General features: G+C 48.5%; 3 protein-coding genes across 6 annotated transcripts; all 3 read left to right on the forward strand.

Moving 5' to 3' along the window:
* The first annotated feature begins 431 nt into the window (after window positions 1-431).
* LOC100383326 (ARM repeat superfamily protein) lies at window positions 432-3242 on the forward strand. Its single transcript, NM_001175984.1, has one exon. It carries the CDS (start codon window positions 527-529, stop codon window positions 3050-3052), a length of 2526 nt encoding a protein of 841 aa, NP_001169455.1. The 5' UTR covers window positions 432-526; the 3' UTR covers window positions 3053-3242.
* LOC542055 (uncharacterized) lies at window positions 3185-16553 on the forward strand. Of its 4 annotated transcripts, NM_001111692.2 has the most exons (13): window positions 3683-3856; window positions 4229-4398; window positions 4705-4780; window positions 5034-5164; window positions 5952-6074; window positions 6164-6244; window positions 6528-6608; window positions 6754-6823; window positions 7307-7428; window positions 15115-15251; window positions 15317-15509; window positions 15614-15740; window positions 16131-16553. In NM_001111692.2, exons 1-13 carry the CDS (start codon window positions 3743-3745, stop codon window positions 16131-16133), a joined length of 1428 nt encoding a protein of 475 aa, NP_001105162.1. In that variant the 5' UTR covers window positions 3683-3742; the 3' UTR covers window positions 16134-16553. The 4 variants fall into 4 exon arrangements, with proteins under 4 accessions (XP_023157712.1, NP_001105162.1, XP_023157713.1 ...); XM_023301944.2 differs by lacking the exon at window positions 16131-16553 and having other exon boundaries at window positions 3185-3856; window positions 15614-15955; XM_023301945.2 differs by lacking the exons at window positions 3683-3856; window positions 16131-16553 and adding an exon at window positions 3946-4045 and having other exon boundaries at window positions 15614-15862.
* Window positions 16554-16656: 103 nt separating this feature from the next.
* On the forward strand, window positions 16657-21643 carry LOC118476702 (uncharacterized). Its single transcript, XM_035966310.1, has 2 exons — window positions 16657-17411; window positions 21299-21643. The coding sequence occupies exons 1-2, from the start codon at window positions 16697-16699 to the stop codon at window positions 21349-21351; spliced, it is 768 nt and encodes a 255-aa protein (XP_035822203.1). The 5' UTR covers window positions 16657-16696; the 3' UTR covers window positions 21352-21643.
* The last annotated feature ends 671 nt before the right edge of the window (window positions 21644-22314 follow it).

Below are 22314 nucleotides of genomic sequence, written 5' to 3' on the forward strand. Positions count from 1 at the left end.
CCCACTTAATTCTTAATTGCGTATGTATGTTGCTCAGCTAATTACGCGCACCACCCTCCGGTCCCCGGCAGCAGATTGCATCAGCCACTCCCTCCCGCGTGGCCGCGTGGGCGTGCGTGGCCTCCAAATCAATATGCATCGACCTTGTTTGTCCTTGCGTCCACCCCACCACATCCTCCTGCATGCGTTCCCTCTCCGATCCATCCACCGCACTGCCGCCTGCCGGCCCGGCTGGCTGTCTGGCTCACACACACTCTCGAACCGCCCTCTTCATCTCTTGCCTTCCGGACAACCTCGTCTCCCGCGCTCACGCAACCGCCCCTTGATCCACAGCCATGGCGACCTCCTCACGCCGCCACGCGCATACACTGGCCGAGACCAGCGTATATAAGCACCGCACTGACGCAGCCCTATCATTGCATCTCCATCATCAACCGCTTCGATTAACCTTTTCCCGCGAAGCACACATTCAAAGCTAGCTCCAACCTTGGAAGTAAGGTGGATCGACATATCGATCGGCAGACTAATGGACGTCTCCGACCAGTCAGTGCGGCTGACCATCGAGGCGCAGCCGAGCGACCCGGCGGTTACCCCCGGGTTCATGGCGGCGACGCCGTTCGAGCCGCAGCTCTCGGACTCGCCACCGCGACCGAGCGTGGCGGCCGACGACGGCAAAGACGACGACAACAACGAGGCGTCCTGCAGCGCGCGGGGGCGACTGGACGACGGCGCAGCCGGGCCCGAGCGCCGGCTCACGCTGCTGGCGCTGCGGCTCGCCGTGCTGGAGAAGGCGGCCAGCGGACTGGGCGCGCTGGGCTTCATCTGGGCCACCGTCGTGCTCCTCGGCGGCTTCGCCATCACGCTGGAGCGGGTCGACTTCTGGTCCGTCACCGCCATCCTCCTCGTCGAGGGCGCGCGCATCTTCAGCCGCAGCCACGAGCTGGAGTGGCAGCACCAGGCCACGTGGTCGCTCTCGCTCGTCGACGCTGGACGGTCCAGCGTCCGCCTCGTCGCGCGCTCCTTCCGCTTCGTCTTCCGCGCGGGCGGCTGCGACTGCGAGAGCGGCAAGGCGTCCGGCGGAGCTGCGGCGTCCTGCAGCCACGCCGGGCGGAGCGGGTGGGGATGGAGGTCGGCCTGGACCTGGACCGCCTGGCCCTGGAGCTGGAGCTGGAGCTTCCTCTCGGGCCACGTCGGCCGGCTGTTCTACTGGCTGCAGCTGGCGTCCGCGACGGCGTGCGTGGTGCTCTCCGGGGTGCGTCTCGCCAGGCAGGACTTCGGGGACGCCGTGGACGCGCGGACGAACCGCCGGTCGGCGCTCGACATCTTCTACGGCCTGGCGCTGGCCGAGGCGCTCCTGTTCCACGCCGAGAAGGCGGCGTGGGAGTGGGAGGTCAGCCACGGCCGCCTGCTGGAGCGCGTCGCCGACGAGTGCCGCCTCGCGGGCGCGCCGGGGCTCCTCGCCATACGCCGCTTCTTCTACGACGCCTACTCGCGGTGCATCGAGGGGAGCATCTTCGACGGGCTCCGCATGGACCTGGTGTCCTTCGCCGAGGAGCTCATCGTCGGCGGGTCCCACGACGAGCAGCGCATCGGCGTGGGCATCCTCGTCAACGTGGCCGCGAGCCCGCGGCTCGGGGACGGCGCGCTGCGCCGCGTCGGCACGTCGCCCGCCGTCGTGGAGCGCCTCGTGGACATGCTCAGCTGGAAGGGCGCCGCCGAGCGCGGCGCGCGGGCGTCCGCGGCGCTCGTCGTGTCCAAGCTCGCCAGCAAGAAGCGCAACGCCCTTCGCGTCGCGGGCGTGCCCGGCGCCATCGAGTCCGTGTCGTCGCTGCTGTACGCCGCTGACGAGGAATGCAACCTCCTCGGCCTCCTCATCATCAAGAAGCTCGCGCGCGACCACGCCAACTGCAGCAAGATCGGCACCGCCCGCGGTCTGCTCGACAAGATCATCGACTTCTCCTCCATCGGCGTAGGTGGCGCGTCGCCGGCCACCGGACCCAGCGCCACGTTCTTCATGGCCCCCGCGCGCGCCAAAGCCGTGCAGCGGTCGCTGCAGGTGATCAAGATGCTCGCCGAGACCACGGGGAGCACCGGAAAGCAGCTCAGGCGGGAGGTCGCGGAGATCGTGTTCACGGTGAGCAACATCCGCGCCGTGCTCCAGCACGCGCCCGCTGCCCAGGTCGGGCTGCGGCGGCTCGGCGCCGAGGTGCTGACGCGTCTCGCCATGGACGCTGTCGCGCGGGAGCGGATCGGCGGCACGGGTGGGTTGGTCGCGCTCCTGCTCCACATGTTCCTCCGGCCCGGAGGCTCCGAAGAGGACACCGACGCCGCTCGCGTCGAGGCCGGCGAGGCGCTCGCCATGCTGGCCCTCGAGAGCCCGCGCAACTGCGAGCGCATCCTCAGAGCCGGTGGCAGCTCGAGCTCGGCCACATCCACCGCTACCGTAGACAGCCTCGTCGACGCGCTTGGGGACGCCGCCATCGGCGTCGGGGCGGGCAGGATCCTGATGAACCTCTGCGCGTACACCGGAGGCAGCAGCGAGTGGTTCCCGCAGCTCCGCCGCGCCACGCGTGCCGCGGCCACGGTGCTCCGGGAAGTCGACACGGTCAACGAGTCCAAGCCGCTTGAGGTGTCGCTGGGCTTCGCGGCTCAGCTAGTGAGGCTGATGGGCCCACACGAGCTGGCACACCATCTGGTCAACGCCGGGGTCAGCGAAGCGGACCTGGTCAGCCGACTGGTCAGCGTGCTGGCTACGCACGCCTGCCCTTCGACCAAGGCGCCGCGGATCCGAAGGTTTACGGTCGACCTCGTCATCGCGCTGCTGAGGACGCCGCCGGCGCGAGAGAGGTGGCTGATCGCCGAGGCGATGGCCGCGGCGGGGATGGGCGCGGAGCTGCGGCGCGTGGCGGAGACGACGTCGGAGCTGGAGTGCTTCCACGTGTTCTCCGGCAGCGCAGGGCTGATCAGGCACGCCGTCGGGCTCGCCGCGCTCGTCGATACGGCGCTGGAGCTCATGAGTACCGTCGCCGAAGCCGATCGAGCACCCGTGTGAGCGAAAGCGTGACAAGTGCGTGCGTGTGAGTGTGACTTTGTGTTGCTGTTGCGTACAGGCGAGAGGAGAAGTAACAGGGATTCTTCGGTAAATTCAAATGCATAAACAGTATTATTTCATTCATTGGTTTTTTTTTTTTGCATGTAGTTACGTGACTAATGACTGGGTGAATGGATGAGACGGGTTCCTCAATCCTGAATTCCTGACTCTTGCTTTTGTGTGTGTGTGTGTGGACGTTGTCATTTCTTTTGTGTTAAAGCACTGGATGGATCCGGATATTGTTGTGCAAAAAGAAAAAAGTCAAGTCACTGACAAATTTCTAGCCAATACTTTAAGAAAGGAAACTAATCGAAATCTAGCTAATTATTTATAAGGAATCTCTATCTCTCTATTGTTCTGTTGTTGAAAAGGCGTACATAAAAACTTTTTCTTTGTACCCAACTTCCGATCCGATGGTGCGACTGCGAGTGCGAGGAGGCGATTGGTAATGGCACACACTTTTTTTTATAAAGATACGGGTAGCCAATTTGACTTGGCCTGCCAGTTCCGCGCAGCCCCCTCCAAATCCATCGATAAAACACACAATAAATCAATAATAACCAGAGAGTCAGTTTGCGTGGATTGCCATCGCCCCTTCCTCCACCTCTGCGCTCCACCACCTAATAATTGATTCCACTGCCAATACCTGCGATGAGTGCCGCCATGCCGCCGGCGATGGACCCCGCGGCGGCGGGGGAGATGGCGCGGGAGGCCGCCGCGTGGTGCTCGCTGCACGGCCTCGTCGTCGGGGACCGCGCCGACCAGGTGAGCCTGAGCTGCTGATTCTCAGCTTCCCGCTTCCTCTTTGTCGTGCTCTTACTAGTGTTTGGCTGGGAGGGATGAGATGGGAACAGACCTGTTCCTAGAGGCGTTTGGATCGCGGGGTCACGCGGAGAGTCTCCGTCTTATCGACAAGGTTGACCAATCTGTGGCTGTACCGGATTTATTGCTTAGGTCTCCTCTCTTTTTCTGACACTAGCTGCTCAGACGCCATATTGGGATTGGGACTAACCGTCCCGTTCCTCTATTTCTTTGTTCACTTAGCTTTCACAATGTACTATTGTCTCCAACATGGTGGCCTAACTATTATCCGGGGTCCAGACTCCTGAAAGACCATCTTGATTGAACCCCCTGCAGAGATCAGCAACGGTCCCTGGTGTTGGTTTGGTCCATGCTCCATTCTCCTTGCTCCCAGCACATTTTCCAGAGTCCTTTTGGAGGCAGGCGTGCGAGCTCGCTCCCGTTTTTAACGAGCTTGTGGACCGTGTTAGCATGGACGGGAATTTCTTGCAGAATGCTTTGTCCAAGTAAGTTTTTCTTCCTCTCCAATATTGCTTTCTATTAAGATTATCATTCGGTGCTCTGTTTGCCGCTTGCATTCATAGGATGACAATGTTAGTTCACTGGAACTTAGCTAATCCTCTCGGTCCTGCATTGCCAGAGTGCACTGTATGCTCTCATTGGATCAGATTGTTGAAAATTTTAAATAATCTGTCTAAGTTTTGAAACTAACTGTTCTGTTACGAGTGAATGAAATAACAATCTATGCCAGAGATTCGAAATTTCTATGAAACTGTTGGACTGATGGGATTGGCTTCATTTTATAATTTCAGAACAAGGCAGGTTGATGATTTCACATCTAGGCTCTTGGAAATTCACAGGAAAATGATGGAAATAAATAAGGAAGAGGTAATTTGATCTGCTTTACTCTCTTCCTTTTTTACAAGGAAAATTCACTAATCTTCACCACTGAGTTAATTGCTGCACCTCGCTATTATTAAGCACTTTTTTCTCTAAATTTGTGGTGCTAACATCGTAACCTGAATGTTAAGTATCAGTAGGCATTATCTCAAAAATCTTTTCTCCATCATCTTTTTGGGGTTGAGGAGGGTGATAATGTTTTCTGCATGGAATTATTGAACAATGATCCAATATTTACCAGAATATTCGCTTGGGGTTGCACCGATCAGATTATATGCTGGATTCAGAAACAAGTTCTCTTCTTCAAATAGAGCTCAACACCATTTCAGCATCATTTCCTGGGCTTGGTTCCTTAGTTAGTGATCTTCACAGGTAACACCCAACCATTAATTTCTATAATGAACTATAACAAACTCTCTTTCTATATGTGAATGTAGTTTCTCTTTTTTATAAGCTGATAAAAAATAGAAAAACTTCGCATGTGTTATCTCAACATAGCAGGTCCTAAACCCTAGTAAAGGAGGAGGGTTATGATAGGATTGGTGAGTCAACGTTAAACCTAGCTTTTCTCACAGAGATGAAACTCAAAAGAAATTATGTAACTCTTTCAGTGATGCGCCATATTAGGACCCAGGTATGGTGTTAAATAAGAAAGGGTCGGGTCAGCACCCCCGCACCGTGTCGTGATCTAGCATGGTATGTGAGCAATGATCGGGTCGTTGCTTTCTTAGTTACGTGATGCAAAAATGTGCAAGGGTCTTCACATTATCGACAAAAGGAAGGAAGCTAGTGGAACTAACTGGGGTCCGTTTATGTAGTTGGAACATAGGGTCGGTAAGTTAAGGGAGTTAGTTGAGACAATGACTAGGAGACATGTAAATATTTTACACGTCCAGAAGACTAAATGGAAGGGTCAGAAGGTGAAAGAGATGAACAATACTGGTTTCAAGCATGATACACAGGGACAACTGCAAATAGAAAGGGAGTAGGATAACAGCTCTAAGTTCTATGCATTCAATTTATTTCTATTTATTACCACTGAATCTACCTGGAGGTTTCTATTTTTTTTGCGAGTATGGATTCTTATTAGTTCAAAGTGTTCAGCTTCAGCATTATTGTTGCATCTTCAACTTGATGTAGATACAAAATTGCTCTGCAGGTCCTTAATTAAACAATATGGGACTTCTTTAAGTCTAGAACACAAGAGGGTTCCTGCAAATGCGGCTAGCACTCAATTTTCTGAAGCATTGGCCCAAGCATGGTCTGAGTTTAATATTGACAGGTTTGATATGCTCTGTTTGAAGATGTATATTTCTTATGCCTTACACTGTTATTTTATGAATATTTATTGTTATTTCTCATTGTTTTCAGTGCTGTAATTATGATGATTGTTCAGCCAGAAGAGAGAAATATGTATGATCAATACTGGCTTTCCAAACATTTGCAAGACTCATATCCTTCTATGTTTTGCCTTCATGTTTTTCATAATGATCAAATCTATAATTTCTTGTGTCGCGTTCGTGCTTAGTGACTAACTGTTATTTGGTTTGACTTTAATCAGTTGTCCTTTTAAGTTTTAACCCATGTAACTCATATACCTTTTTTTTAGTTTCCCATCCTTGAGTTGAGTCTTGTCATTATTTTGGGATCAGTTTTAAGTGTTTGTTAACTATTTGTTCATGTGCAATATGAGAAGTCATAAGATCAAATTTGTGTTCCCTTGACAATTTATTACACATGGCATAACAACTATAAGGAAAACCTTATCGCAGGTGGAAGCGGAAGGCCAGGTTCTCCCAGATGGAACTCTTCTTGTGTATGAATCCTCATTGATTACTGATTTATGCTTAGCATTTGAGCATCATATTAACCTTTCAGTGTGCTGGGTTTATGGTTAGCATTTAAGCAGAATCTTAGTCTTTCAGTATGCTTATTAATGTTCATTTTTTTTAAAAATGCAGAGGTGGCCAGAAAGTTGCTGTAGTGTATTTTAGAGCTGGCTATGCACCAAATGATTACCCTTCAGAAGCAGTATGAATACATTGGCCTTTGCCTTTCGTTGAAGTCTTTGTTTTCAACTATGAAGACTAATTGCCCAAATATAAAATTCTTTCAGACATTTCAGTTTTTTCTTTAACATATTTGAGTTGTTCTGAGAAGGGTGGGCCTGCAGTGGTGAGAGCTGTCTCACAGGTCGGGTTGAAGCAGCCTCTCCGTATTTGTGGAGAAAAGGCTTGTCTCAGTTTATCCCTTTCCTTGACCCACTTATATGGGAGCCTCTGGCACTGAATCTGCCCTTTTTTATATTTGGGTGGTTTAGCATTTCCTTGTTACACGTTAACTTTATTTTCTATCTTGCAAGTTGAAACAAAAAAGTCAAATTACTTTATTTGTATTGTTAGTTATATCAGGCCCATCCATTCTAGACTCATATTAGACATACAGTGACATACTGGTTGCTTTTATTATGATAATATGCTTAAGTTTCCGTTATGAGCTTCATTTATGTTCTAGGAATGGAGTGCAAGACTTATGATGGAACAATCATCTGCTGTGAAGTGCCCTTCAATATCATATCATTTAGTGGGAACCAAAAAGATACAACAAGAACTAGCAAAGCCTAATGTGCTTGAAAGGTGATCAGATTTTTTTTCAGTGAAAAAGAGTAGTACTTCTTGAATATTCGTTCCATGTGCATATTTTGTTCCAGTATTGTTCAATTGCTAACATAATACATCTCATAAGCCCAGTGAGGATGGACGCTCTCCCTGTCCTCGCGGCGGCTAGCCCCGCACCTGCCGCCGCTGCCGCTCCCCCCGCCTACTCGCCGGAAAAACAACCCCAACCCCTCCATCAACCCATTGATCAGGCCTCCATCCTCCAGATCCACCCTGCCTCGGTGGGGATTCCAGCATTCGACGCGGACGCCCGCATTCCTAGATCTGAGTCCGGGACTTCTTCGACGCGGTCCTGCCTCAAGCCTGCCGCCGGTTCGTCGACAGCTAAGGCCGCCTGCACCAGGAGAGTTAGGTTCACCGAATCAGCTCTGTCCGCCGACCAATCTCATCGTTCCTGCTTTGACGCGTCTGCTGCTCCAGCAAAAATCACTCCGCACGGCCGGGATGGGACTGCTACCCACCGACTTCAATACCCAGGCCTGCGTCCCATCACTCCTCAACGCAGCAAATCCGCTGAATCCGGCGCTGAAGATTTGCCCGGCTGGACAACGGTCCATCGGCGACTCCGCAGGAGATTCAATTCGCCTGCGACTTCATTGAAGCCAACAACCGAGCATTCAAGGTTCCGCCATCTGGACAACAAAAATCTTAAGGTAAGTCTGAGAGGTAAATGCTTCCGATGTCTGGCCAGAGGGCACTACGCCATTGATTGCAGGGATCCGTTGAAATGCTTCAACTGCGGCGGCCCTGGACACAGAGCCTGGCAATGTCCCAAGAAGATTAGTGCTGCTGCTTCTACCCCCTCTGCCTTCCCACCACCTCCCTGCTTCGACAACGTCAACTTCCCTCCTCTGCGCCAAGTCAACATGGTGAAGCCTGGCAACCCCATGGAGCGCCCGCAGGAGACATTCGCTGTTGCCGCGTCCTCTCGGGACATGGACAGCGAGCTGGCGCGGCTGAGCACCCACGCGGCATGGGCCTGGCTCGGCGGCGTTCGACCGGCAACAAGCACTAACACAGTAAGAAGGGCTTTCTGCTCTAGGTTCAGGATGCGCGAAGAAGACATCAAGGTGGTGAGACACTATCCAGAGGACTTCCTCGTCACCTTTGAACACCAGCATCACCGGGACACGGCTGTGGCGCAACGCGACTTCACCTACAACAACATCGATATCCGCGTCAGGTCGTGGCAGCTCCCCGTCCACGGTGACCACAGCGTCTTCGGCTCCCACGTGCGCCTGTGCCTGGAAGGCATCCCTCTGCACGCATGGAACGATGGCATCGCCAAGCGTGCGGTGGCTAAGTCCTGTGTGCTGGACTACGTTGAAGCCCAGTCGCTGCGAATGGAGGATGCTACGACGCTCAATCTGTGGGCGTGGGCGCGAAACCCGTCTGACATACCTAAGGTAACGTGGCTGACCATTGTTGACAGGAGCAACACTGCCCACGACGCGACACCGGCGGGGCGTAGCGGCTTAACCTTCAGGGTCATCGTCCACCTTGATATGGTGGAAGACCCCCCTACCAGGGATGGCCATGGGCATACACGTGCGTATGATTGGCGGCTTGGTGTTGTTGATGGCGAGTGCGAACCACGTGACCGTCACGACCCTCCACCACCTCGCAGCAACCGTCGCAGGGATGAGGATGGTGATAGTGACCGTCGTGGTCGCCGCCCAGGACGCGACGACAGTTGGAGCTCCCGGCTCTTTCGTAGCATCTCGCGGGCTCCCAGGGACCACGAGCGGGAGCGCTCGGGGTCGCGCCATGGCCAGCGCCATGACTCATCCGGGCGGCGTAACCACCTCGACGGCGATCAGCAGCTTCGCCACCACCTCCACGGCGATCAGCAGCCTCGTCATGCCGGAGGCGCGTCGTTGGTTACGCCACATGTTGGCCGTGACCCGGCGATTGGTCGTGACCCGGCGAGACGTGGACGCAGCCGTGTGCGCCGTTCCACCCGTGTTGCTGTCCGGCGTGGCCGTTCAGCGACCCCCCCAAGGCATCCTGCTCGCCCCAGATTTCCACCAGGCGCCTGCAGTCCCGGCATCCGCAGCTCACGCGGTGGTGGCAACGACGGTTCTCCGCGCCCTGATGTGAAGGCTGCAGCTCTCCTTAAAGGTCGTTACCGCGTTGGTTGCGTGTACCGAAGGCGACCGCGCTTGGTGCCTAAGGGCCAAGTCGATCCGGTCCCAGGGGCTGCTGCTGGCGACAACAACCTTGCTGTCTGGGATGGCAGCAGGATGAACTTCGCAGACAACGTAAGTCTCATCCCAGTGCAGCGAGCATTCACAACTATCCTCGATTCCCTTCCAACATGCCCTGCTATGCAGCTACTGCCTTTGGTGCAGTCTGAGGAGGACCATGTGCTGTTAGGCTCTCCCTGCAGCACGGTTGCTGCGGGCTACAACGCCGAAGCTGTGACGGACTCCAATGTCGACGCTTCCTCTCGGATGATAGCTGCTGTGCATGAACCTTCAACAGATGTTGCAGCGGTGTCAACCACCGCGCAAAGCCATCTACTCAACACCATATTCACCAAGCCCTCGCCTGCCATACTTGAGCGACCAGTGCTACATCCTTCGGAGGGGGTAACAACACCAGCGACCACTCTATCTACTATTCCTACAGCACCTGCTAGAAGAATCAAGCAGCGACACGGCTTCAACCTTTCGACGGTACATCGTAGCGCCAGACTTGCCAACGGCCCTCGAACGAATGTCATGCAACGGGCCCAGCGCGTCCTCTGCCGCAAGCTTGGTCTCTTGGCAAAAGATGACGCTGCTGATTTTAATACTGCTTTGCAGGAATTTCAGGATTGGTTCAAGAAGCCACTGACTGTGGATAGAGATGGCAATGGGTACCCGCGACCCGATACCCGATGGGTATTTACTCCATTAGGGTATGTATGTGGGCTAAATATTCTACCCGTGGGTCTGTTATTGGGCAAAAATCTTCACCCAATGGGTAAACGGGTATTAGAACATTCCGCCTTCACCCATACCCGTTAACCCGTGGGTATAAAATACCCAATATAAACTTATCGGAAGCATGAACTTGGACTTTAGTCATCCAACTTTTTTACTATTTAACAACAATTTAATGACCATGTAATGGAACATGTAATGTGCTATGTAGTACTATCATAGTGTTACTACTTTATCCAATTATCTTTGGTGTGTTGAATGGATGGTTAAATGATGCTAGAAAATTTTGTAATGGTATTTATATGGATATACTTGCCATTTGTATAGTATAATTTTTTGATAGTTGTTTAATTTTTGTGGGTACGGGTGACCCATACCCACATGGGTATGGGTATGGGGGTAAATCCATACCCGCCAGTGTATATGGGTGACCCAGTGGGGTTATTTTTGTGTCGTGGGTATGGGTATGGGGTAGTAATACCCGGTGGGTATTTACCCATTGCCATCTCTAACTGTGGAGATGGGGACGGCCCTAGATGCTCTGTTCAATCTTGATACGCCAGACACAGTTTGCCTCGACAAGGCCTTGATGGGAATTGCTGGAGATGCTATAGCTGAGATCCAAGAGGAGGTGGACGCCATGCATGCAGAGGCCAGAGCAGTTGCTGCGGCTTGATTGATGGCTGTTTTAGCTCCATGTTAGATGATGTGGGTCTGCTTTTGTTATGTCAATGAATCTCAGTTCAGTTTCTACTACTTTTGTGAGCACCCTGGACTGTATTGGGTTGCTGTTTTGCTTCAGACCTATAACAGCCATGCTTGTGTTGGCCCTGGTGGCCCCTTTAAGTTTCACTGTCATTATTGTGCAGTGCTGCAATTTCATCCAGCTGTCGGTAATTAATCGGGGTCCTTTTCTCCTCCATGTCTGACTTTAGCATCCTGTGCTGGAATGTAAGGGGTTTAAATTTGCAGGCGCGCCGAGATGCAGTGCGCGCGATGATCTCCACCACCACTTGCCATCTTGCCTGTTTGCAAGAGACTAAATTATCAACGGTCGACAGGTCCATTGTGACGGCGCTTGGAGGACCAAAGCTTAATAAATTCAGTTTTAAACCTGCGGAAGGAAATAGTGGAACCCGGGGTGGTATTCTTTTGCTTTGGGATAGCGACCTACTCGAATTGTCCAATTTTACTATCGGAGAATTCCACATATCCGCAAATGTCTCTCTTAAGGATCGTCGTGCTTCCTTCTACCTGACAGTCGTCTATGGACCATCTTGTAGAGGCCGCAAGCCTGATTTTCTAAGAGAGATGAGTGCACAGATGCCTCCTTCACCTTCCCCTGGTTGGTCCTTGGGGATTTCAACTGCACATACAAAGCAAGCGACAAAAACAATTCTAGAGTCAACCCTCGCCTAATGCTTCTGTTCAGGCAAGCTCTTGACATTTGCGACTTGAAAGAAATTCCTTTGCAAAACAGGAAGTTCACTTGGAGCAATGAGAGACGACATCCCACTCTCGTAAGACTAGACAAATTCTTCTGCAACTCTGAATGGGAGGAGATGTTCGGAATATTTGGTCTGCATGCACTATCATCCTCGGTCTCTGACCACTGCCCGCTGCTCCTATCCAATACTACTATGCCGAGGCGTCCACGTTCCTTTAGATTTGAGAATTTCTGGACCAAATTACCAGGTTTCCAGCATACAGTTGAGCAAGCCTGGCTGGCACCGACCCAACATCGTGAGCCTTTTCATAGGCTGTACTACAAACTGCAGTTCACGACCAAGGCGCTTAAGGAATGGAGCTCCAAGTTAATACCTGATGCTAGACTCTTTATGTATATGGCCCTAGAAGTTATTCTAAGACTGGACATGGCACAAGAAAATAGGGGACTGTCCGACATGGAAGTGAACCTTCAAAATAGATTGAAGATGCGCATCCTTGGCTATGCGGTAATTGAAAGGACACGAAACAGGCAAAACTCACGCATGCTTTGGCTTAAATTCGGAGATGCCAACACTAAATTTTTCCACCGGAAAGCTGGCTCCAGGAGGCGAAAAAATTTCATTCAACGGTTGCGGACCGGTAATGGGTGGGTCTTCTCTCACAATGAAAAAGCACAAGAGCTACAAAATTTCTTCCATAATGCTTTAAAGCGGCCAACCCCTAGATCTGTCGACCTTAACTGGGACATTATCTCTGACCAGCAGTTTGATCTATCAAGCCTTGACGCACCGTTCTCCGAGGAGGAAATTAAGAGAAGTATTGATCTTTTACCAGGAGATAAGGCTCCAGGGCCGAACGGCTTCACTGGTGTTTTCCTTAAATCTTGTTGGACCATTATAAGGCATGATCTCATGGCTGCAGTGAATGCTTTCTACAATAATCGATGCCTCAACCTCCAATTAATCAATTCAGCAAACATCATTCTAATCCCCAAAAAGGAAGGCGCGGAGGTAGCTGGGGACTTCAGACCTATAAGCCTCATCCATTCTTTCATTAAGATTATCACCAAAACCCTGGCTCTTCGTCTGGCACCGAGAATGAATGAGTTAGTTTCACCTTGCCAAAGTGCCTTCATTCAAAAAAGGAGCATCCATGAAAACTTCCTTGCAGTTAGAAGCACTGTTAGACGCTTCCAGCGTATCAATTCGCCCACGCTATTCCTCAAGCTAGACATTGAAAAAGCTTTTGACTCCGTCCGTTGGGATTACTTGATTGCCTTACTCCGCAATTTGGGATTCCCTGTGAGGTGGACTGACTGGATCGCTTCTATCCTCTCCACCTCAACATCAAGAGTGCTCGTTAACGGGGTCCCTAACCCTCCTATTCATCATGAGAGAGGTCTCAGGCAAGGCGATCCTCTCTCCCCTCTTCTGTTCGTCTTGGCGATAGACCCTTTGCAAAAAATTCTAAAGATCGCCGCGGACAGTGGAGCATTGAACAAGTTGGGAAACAGCTCGCCCAGCATTAGGATCTCGCTATATGCTGATGATGCAGCTTTGTTTGTTAAGCCGAAAAAAGAGGATATTGAGACAATTGTCAAGTTGCTCACCTTATTTGGCAAGGCCTCTGGTCTGATGACCAATTTTCATAAGTCCATGATCGTCCCAATCCGTTGCCAGGGGCTACCCCTTGATGACATCCTTAGTTGCTTCCCAGCCAGAAGAGCAACCTTCCCGATCCGGTACCTGGGCCTCCCTCTCACCCCAACTAGACTCAGGAAGGGGCACTTCCAGTTTTTGGTGGACAAAGTATTGAACAAACTGAGTAGCTGGAATGGGAGAAACTTCTCAGTGGCAGGGCGCTTAACTCTGGTAAAAACAGTGCTTACCTCACAACCAATTTGTCTATTAACCGCCCTTAATGCTCCCAAGGCAACGATTAGCCTGCTAGACTCCAAAAGAAGACAATTCCTTTGGGCTGGTTCTGAACGACTGACGGGCGGAAAGTGCAAAGTCAACTGGAAACGGGTGGCGAGGCCAAAAGCCCTTGGGGGCTTGGGAGTTCTTGATTTGGGCGCTTTTGCGCGTGCCTTGCGCGCGCGATGGCTCTGGCATAATTGCACCTCATCACGGAATATTTGGGACAACTTAGAGATTCCTTGCTCTGATGTTGATAGACTGCTTTTTGCGGCATCAACGACCATTGAGATTGGTGATGGTTCTAAAATCTCCTTCTGGGGCAACGCTTGGGTGAGGGGGCAAAGGCCAAAGGACTTGGCGCCTCGTCTCTGTTCTATATCAAGAAATAAGAGGAAATCTTTGGCGGAGGCGGTCACAAACAATGCCTGGATCATGGATCTTGCGCTGTTCGACAGACCGATTACTCCCCACCACATTCATGAGTTCTGCATTCTTTGGTCTGAAGTCCAAAAGATCCAGTTTCACCCAGAGCGTGATGATGCCATCACCTGGAATTTCACTGTGGATCACCGCTACACAGTCAAATCGGCATATCAGGCACAATTTTTGGGCTCTGTTCACACAAATTATGACCTCATCATCTGGAAGAATTGGGCGCCTCCAAAATGCAAGTTTTTCAGCTGGTTAGCAATTCAAAATCGCATTTGGACAGCAGATCGATTAGCCGCCAGGAATTGGCCCCATGAACCAACTTGCGTCTTGTGTCGTGCTGCCCAGGAATCGGGGCTTCACCTTTTTGTGGAATGTCGTTTCATCAAAAGAATTTGGGAGGAAGTTGCTGTTTGGGTAGCTGTTGAGGGCTTGAAGCCGTCTAACTGGGGGCGACCCCCCTCGCTGGGGCATTGGTGGGAAAAGCTGGCTTTTTTGCCGGGATGCAACAGAAAAGGCATCAGATCACTATTGATCCTTGTAAACTGGGAGATTTGGCGAGAACGAAATGCGAGAATCTTTGATCGCAGATTCTCGAACTGCCAACAAATCATTGCCAAAATCAAGAGTGAGGCAGCAGCCTGGAATTTGGCAGGGGCCAAGCACCTAGTTACCCCTTAACAACTATTTAGTGGGGTCTTTTTTATTTCTGTTTACTTCTCTTCAGGTTGGACCTTTGCCTAGTGCTTCGGTCACTGTATTGACTTAAACCTCTTGTTATTCTTCTTATCAATATATCTTGGCAGACCTCCTGCCTTTTCAAAAAAATTGCTAACATATAATTATCGAATCAATTATTAGTCTTTAGTGTAAGATTTAAAACTTCACCTTTTACTTACTGTCATTTGTTCTGTCCATAGGTTCCTTAAAAGTGAGGAAATTGACAAGGTTCGCAAATGTTTTGCTGGCTTATGGAGTTTGGATGACGAATATATTATAAAAACTGCAGTGGAAAAACCTGAGTTGTTTGTATTGAAGCCTCAACGTGAAGGCGGAGGTTCGTATTTCCATTGACATGCATATCATTTCTTACTGTTTCTTGAATATGCTATTTGTGCACAGGGAACAACATCTACGGTCTTGATTTGAGGGAAACGCTTGTCAGACTACAGAAGGAAGGAGGGGATGCGCTTGCAGCCTACATACTGATGCAAAGAATCTTCCCAAAAGCTTCTCCTGCTTATCTCGTTCGTGGTGGTGTTTGCCACGAGGGTCTTGCAATTTCTGAGCTTGGAATATATGGAGCTTATCTGCGGTATGATAATCTATTTCGTAAACGAACACAATAGTCAATAGTGATTTGCATATGATGGTGGTTTTTTCTGATCAAGAATGCTACGCCACTGAATTTCTGATCAGTAACAAAGATAAAGTGGTGATCAATGAGCAATGTGGTTACTTGATGCGAACGAAGGTTTCTTCATCAGACGAAGGTGGCGTAGCTGCAGGGTTTGCTGTTTTGGATAGCTTATACCTGACTGGCAAGGTGATGTTTCAGTCGATCGACCTTTTTACCCATCATTTTTGTTTGGACAGATAAACAGTTTCTGAACGATATATCTTGTTTTAAGTGTTGTAGACTGATTTTAAGCAGTCTCAAAATCTGTTGTTCACTCTTGTTAGTGCTGTTAGAAAACCCTGGATGAAATGTATGTATTTCATGTAACCAATGAGATTTTAGAAAGTCTTTTTTCATCCAAATTGCATTATGTGTTTTGTTAAGCGGATGATTATACTCGAACTGCCTTCCTAACATGTAATTTGTGTAATTGGCAAAAAGTGTTTCAAATTCACCTACAAATGCCTATATTTTGCGCTTTTCATTCCCCTTTTATCTGTAGGGAAAAGTTTGTGCTGATTTGCTTGCTTCGTGCAGTGAGATAACAAAAGGAGCGGCGGCTACAGCTTTCGGTTGGGGGCATACACCGTCAATGGATCATCATGTCCTCCATTTAGATCGACACAGAATAAGCTGCTGCAAACTAGAGCCATTATGTGACACCATGTCACGTTGTTTGATGAATTCCTTCTATCTGCCCCTGCCAAGGGAGAGAAGAGAATAGACATATTATTGTGTGTAGATTAAATGTGCATGAAATCCATGGAAATGGTGAAGGATGAACCACGTGCCCATAACCGTGATGTAGGCTGGCGGTGCCGTTTCTTGTTCTTGATCACCTTGACAGCAACGGGGAATTCTGTGTTTCTTTTGAGGACACGTGATGTGCACCATCAGTATGAATGTAACCAAAGAATAAGGGCCTATTTAGTTTATGACTAACTATGTCATATTTTGTCTAAAGTTAGTTGTTCGAATTGAAAAACTAATTTTAGTCACAAAAGTATGATAAATGTGGCAAATTAGACAGCGAATCAAACATGCTCTAAATCTACCGCTCATTCCTTCCAGTACTAACTGTTCATACAAAATTTGGTGCACAGATGCTTGTCAAGGAAGAGGGGCTTGGAGAGGAAATAAAATATGAGATGCCTAAGGCTTGGGTGCAGTTCACTGGTTTACCTAAGGAACTTAGAGAGTACTCAGTAATCTGGGCGGTTGGTTCTATGCTAGGCATCTCAAAAGAGGTGGATATGTTGTTTACTCGGAAATTTGACAGGGCAAGGCTGAAGGTGGCCGTGCTTGACCCGAATTTGATTCCGCAAGTAGTTGATGTGGTAATTGGAGACTACTTATATGAACTGAAATTCAGGGTGGAGTCAGAAGCTGAAGGTGACCAGCCTTTGCCGATGGATATGGATCATATCGGGGAAAATGATGATGATGAATTTCAGGATCAAAACAAGGATCACAAAATAGGTGAAAGAGGGAGTAAGGGGGCGAGCTTGAAGGGAACATCAAAGGATTCAGCAGGGGCAGTTAACAAGGTGTCGGATTCTATGCTGAACAGCAACACGACCAGTGGGAAATCGGTGTGCGCTGGCCATACACAGCTGGTTCTGGAACAATCTCAGGGCACCAGTCTCTCGGTCAATGCTATTAGTATTGAAAAGTTGGGCAGTATCCCGGAGGCGTTGTCAGGAACAGCGCAAGCACTGCGTCGTAGCTCGCGCCGCTCAGATTCGGTGAGTGAAGACTCGCTTGTTCGAGCAGTACGGCTGAAAGCGGGATACAACCTGGACGACCAGCCGACTAAAGGTAACAATGTTTCCTTTATTAGTTTACCCGATAATTATATTCTTGATTCTTTTAAAAATATTGGCATTTTAGCGGGTTCTAATCCTAGTTTAGTTGCTTCCTCTATTGGTCAGTTGAAAAAATTAGAGATTAATAGAGTTCAGGATCAGCTAGTGGGTAAGAACAAGGCTGAATTATCTGATTTTATGGGGAAGGGAGTAGTTGAGGACGAAGAGTTTGATCATTTCATTTTAAATCATTTGTGTGGGGATGTTATGAATGAAGAGACGGATGGCACTGATGGGCTGATTAAGTCAGTCTGTACAAAACCATCTAGTCAGGGTTCGTTGTGTTCTAACAAAAAAGGTCGGGCTTGATTATTAATTAATTGTTTACCAATGAAAGGAATTTTTTGGAACAGCAATGGGTTCAAGAATTTGAAAAAGCTTAGATACGTTTCGGATCTGACCAAAGAACACGGTCTCAATTTTATTGCCCTCTCTGAAACAGGCCGCAAATCCTTCCCAGATCATCTACTAAGGAATTTGTGTGCTGGGAAAAATTTTATCTGGCATTGCAAAGAACCTCATGGTAGATCTGGGGGGATGTTGTTGGGAATTGACGCTGATGTCTTTGATGTTGGTGCCATCACGGAAGGGGATTTCTTTATTAAGTTTAATTTGCATGATAAGGCAAATGGTTTTAAATGGGCTCTTGTCTCGGTGTATGGCCCTGCCCAGGACTGCTTCAAACAAGATTTCCTTTCTGAGCTAGTCCGTTTGAGCAATACAGAAACGTTACCTATTCTCATTGGGGGAGACTTTAATATTTTACGATCTCCATCTGAGAAAAATAATGATAGATTTGATCATCGTTGGCCGTTCCTATTCAATGCGGTAATCGATGGTCTTGATCTAAGAGAATTGCAGATGTCAGGGCGAAGGTACACCTGGGCTAATACTAGGGATATTCCGACTTATGAGAAGTTGGATCGGATTTTGCTAGCTACAGAATGGGAGGGAAAATACCCTAGAGCTTCGGTACATGCCTTGTCGAGAAATATATCCGATCATACTCCTCTGCTTCTTAGTACAGGTGTTGTAACCGCCCAAACAATTCCTCCGTTCAAGTTAGAACTAGGCTGGTTTCTGAGGGATGGTTTTGTGGATATGGTAAAAGATATTTGGGTAAATGAGACAAGAGGTTCTATTCCTTTAGAGAAATGGCAAGCCAGGATAAGGAAGGTACGCCAACACTTAAGGGGTTGGGCAATGCACACTTCGGGGTTGTTGAAAAAGGAAAAAAAGGAGATCATCGCTAAGCTTGATGATTTAGATAAGAGAGCTGAAGTAGTTCTGTTGAGTACTACGGAGTTGGATCTGCACAACTACTTACAGAACAGGCTTGCTCAGCTACTCCGGGAGGAGGAAATAAAGTGGTATCAAAGAGCGAAGGTCAAGAAGCTCCTGGAGGGGGATAGTAATACTAAATATTTTCAGATGATAGCCAATGGAAAATTCAGGAAGAATCGAATCTTCCAGATGACGGATGGAGCTCGTATGTTATACGACGAGGGAGAATTAAAAAGTCATATAACTGGTTATTATAAAAATCTCTTTGGCCCCCCAGAAAGCACGTCTTTTACTCTGGATGAGGATCTTAGAGATGATATAATACAAGTTACTCAAGTTGAGAACGAGAAGCTCACCCAGCCATTTTCTGAAGATGAAGTAAAAGCGGTGGTTTTTAGTATGGAACATAACAAGGCTCCAGGTCCTGATGGATTCCCGGCGGAATTTTATCAAATCTGTTGGGATGTTATTAAAGATGATCTTATGGCTTTGTTTCGTGAGTTCCACACAGGGAATCTCCCTTTGTATAGTCTTAACTTTGGGACTATTATTTTGCTTCCTAAGACTCGGGAGGCGATCTCGGTTCAACAATACCGACCAATTTGTCTCCTAAATGTCAGTTTCAAAATCTTCACAAAGGTTGCGACTAAGAGGATCACGGAGGTTGCGCAGAATGTAATCAGTCCCCTGCAGACTGCGTTCCTGCCAGGAAGAAATATCATGGAGGGGGTGGTGGTCTTACATGAGACTATTCATGAGCTACATACGAAGAAAAGGGATGGGGTCATTTTCAAAATCGACTTCGAGAAAGCTTATGATAAGGTGAAGTGGAGCTTTGTTCAACAATCCCTTCGTATGAAAGGTTTTTCAAGTACCTGGTGTAGTTGGATCGAGTCTTTCATGAAGGGGGGCCATGTTGCGGTTAGAGTTAATGATCGCATGGGTCCTTTTTTCCAGACCCAAAGAGGGGTGAGGCAGGGCGATCCGCTGTCTCCTATCCTCTTTAACTTGGTAGTGGACATGCTTGCTACCCTGATTAATAGAGCAAAGGAAAATGGCCAGATCAAGGGCTTGGTGCCGCATTTGGTAGATGGGGGGTTATCCATTCTGCAATACGCCGATGATACAATTTTGTTTATGGATCACGATCTGGAAAAGGCAACGAATATGAAGCTCATATTATGTGCCTTTGAGCAGTTATCTGGTCTTAAAATAAACTTTCACAAGAGTGAGGTATTCTGTTATGGGAAGGCAAAAGAGGATGAAGGGAGGTACACACGGCTGTTTGGTTGCAGTTCTGGTGGGCTACCCTTCAGATATCTTGGGATTCCTATGCACCACCGTAGGTTGACAATTGGTGAGTGGAAAACAGTGGAGGCCAAATTCGAGAAAAAGCTCAGCAGTTGGAAAGGAAAACTTATGTCAGTAGGAGGGCGGCTCGTATTAATTAATTCTGTGTTGACCAGTCTAGCGATGTTTATGATGTCTTTCTTTGAGGTACCAAAAGGTGTGCTGGAGAAGATAGATTATTTCAGATCGCGTTTTTTCTGGCAAGGGGAGGGCCATAAGAAAAAATATAGGCTGGCCAAATGGGATGTAATTTGTCAACCTAAGGAGGTTGGCGGGCTAGGCATTTTGAATTTAGAGGTTCATAATAAATGCCTCTTAAGCAAATGGTTGTATAAACTTCTCAATGAAGAAGGAATGTGGCAATCATTATTGAGACGTAAATATCTGGCCAATCGAACCTTATCCCAGGCGCAGCGCAGGGCCACTGATTCACACTTCTGGAGTGGTCTTATGAAAGTTAAGGACACATTCATTAGTAAAGGAACCTTTGTGATTCATGATGGGTCCCAGGTGCGTTTCTGGGAGGATGATTGGCTCGGGTCGGGAACGTTAAAACTCTGTTTTCCGTCTCTTTATAACCTGGCGAGGAGGAAGAACTCAACAGTTGCCTGTGTGTTCTCCACGGTGCCCTTAAATATTTCCTTTCGGAGGGGTTTGGCTCAACAGTTGAGGGTCCAATGGTTTCAATTGGTCTCACTTGTTGCGCATACCGAATTGAATTCAAACAGGGACTTGTTCAGATGGAACTTGACCGCCAACGGGATGTTTACGGTTAAGTCTCTGTATCTGGCATCTCTTAACAATGGGATGGGGGTGGATAATAAGGACCTTTGGAAACTTAGGCTTCCTCTGAAAATTAAGATTTTTATGTGGTACCTCAAAAGAGGGGTAACATTAACAAAGGATAACTTGGCTAGGAGGCATTGGAATGGTAATAAGATATGTTGCTTTTGTAGTAGACCGGAGACAATAAAGCACCTGTTTTTCAGTTGTTTGTATGCGTCATTCATTTGGCGGTTGATTCAGATAAGCACGGGGTTGAGACCTCCTCGGGATGTTAATGATTTGTTTGGGGTTTGGGCGAGCGGGAGGCTTCCCAGAGTGCGAAACTTACTATTAACCGTTGCATCGACAATTTGTTGGGCTATTTGGTTAAGTAGAAATGATGTGGTGTTCAATAATTCATCTCCTAAATCATGTGTGCAGGTAGCCTTCAGGGCAGCATATTGGTGCCGCTTCTGGTCTCAGCTTCAGCCTAGAAGGGAGGACCAAGAGTTAATAAAGTCTTCATGTCGTAATGTGGAGAGGGTGCTACTACAGTTCTTTAGCAATTTTGGATGGGGATATGCGTTGCGTTTAACTATGTAGTAGCTGTGGTTCGGTAGCTGAAGTTCTTCAATTTGGCTAGTTGGGGTTCTCTGATGTGGTCATAGGAGGAGTTTTGGCAATATGCCTGCGTCCCTTGTAATAAATGGCCGTAACCTCATTTGAGGCCAAGGTCGGATGATTTTTCCATTATCTAAAAAAATACGCCAGAGTAGGGGGTGCTGCCATACAGCGACCAGGTTGGCATCCAGCACAGCGCCGATCGAGGGCACGCTTCTGCTGAGGCTATCTCGCACCGTTCCTCCTCCCAAATCTCTCCATTCTTACTTTCTATTCATATTTAAATATCTTTTATTTAACTATTCTTTCATTATTTCTTATCTTTTCCAATCATTCTTCTTATTCATCTCCCCTTTACCATTTAGCTAAACTATTTGAATTTTATATATTAGTTTTTAGAGTTTTAAAAAATAATATCATACTTATAATACCGTAATACACATTGTTATATTGTAAAAAAAATCTCAAAACAGATCAATTTTACACTAAATACAATGATTTAGTAGAGAGGGGGAGATTAGAGCTCCCCTCTCGATATGGGAAAATGATTGACACACCCTCTCGAGGGGGCGACAACGGAGGCGCCGTTGGACGTAGGTGTGTCCCCTCCGTACACTCCGCAGAGAATAGGGGTAGCGGGAGGGTGGCCCCAGCCTGTGCGTGAACTGTCACGCTTTTCCACATCCGTAGCGTAAAGTACTGCACTATTTTCTAAAAAAGAAATAGAAAATACATGAGTAAAAATGGTAAGAGTTTGAACCCGAGATGTAAGGTTATGGTCAGCGGATCGTGTACATGGCTGTGCGAAATATTGTTTTGCAATATACATTACACTA

The sequence above is a fragment of the Zea mays genome, chromosome 3, assembly GCF_902167145.1.
Source record: "Zea mays cultivar B73 chromosome 3, Zm-B73-REFERENCE-NAM-5.0, whole genome shotgun sequence".
Taxonomy (NCBI): domain Eukaryota; kingdom Viridiplantae; phylum Streptophyta; class Magnoliopsida; order Poales; family Poaceae; genus Zea; species Zea mays.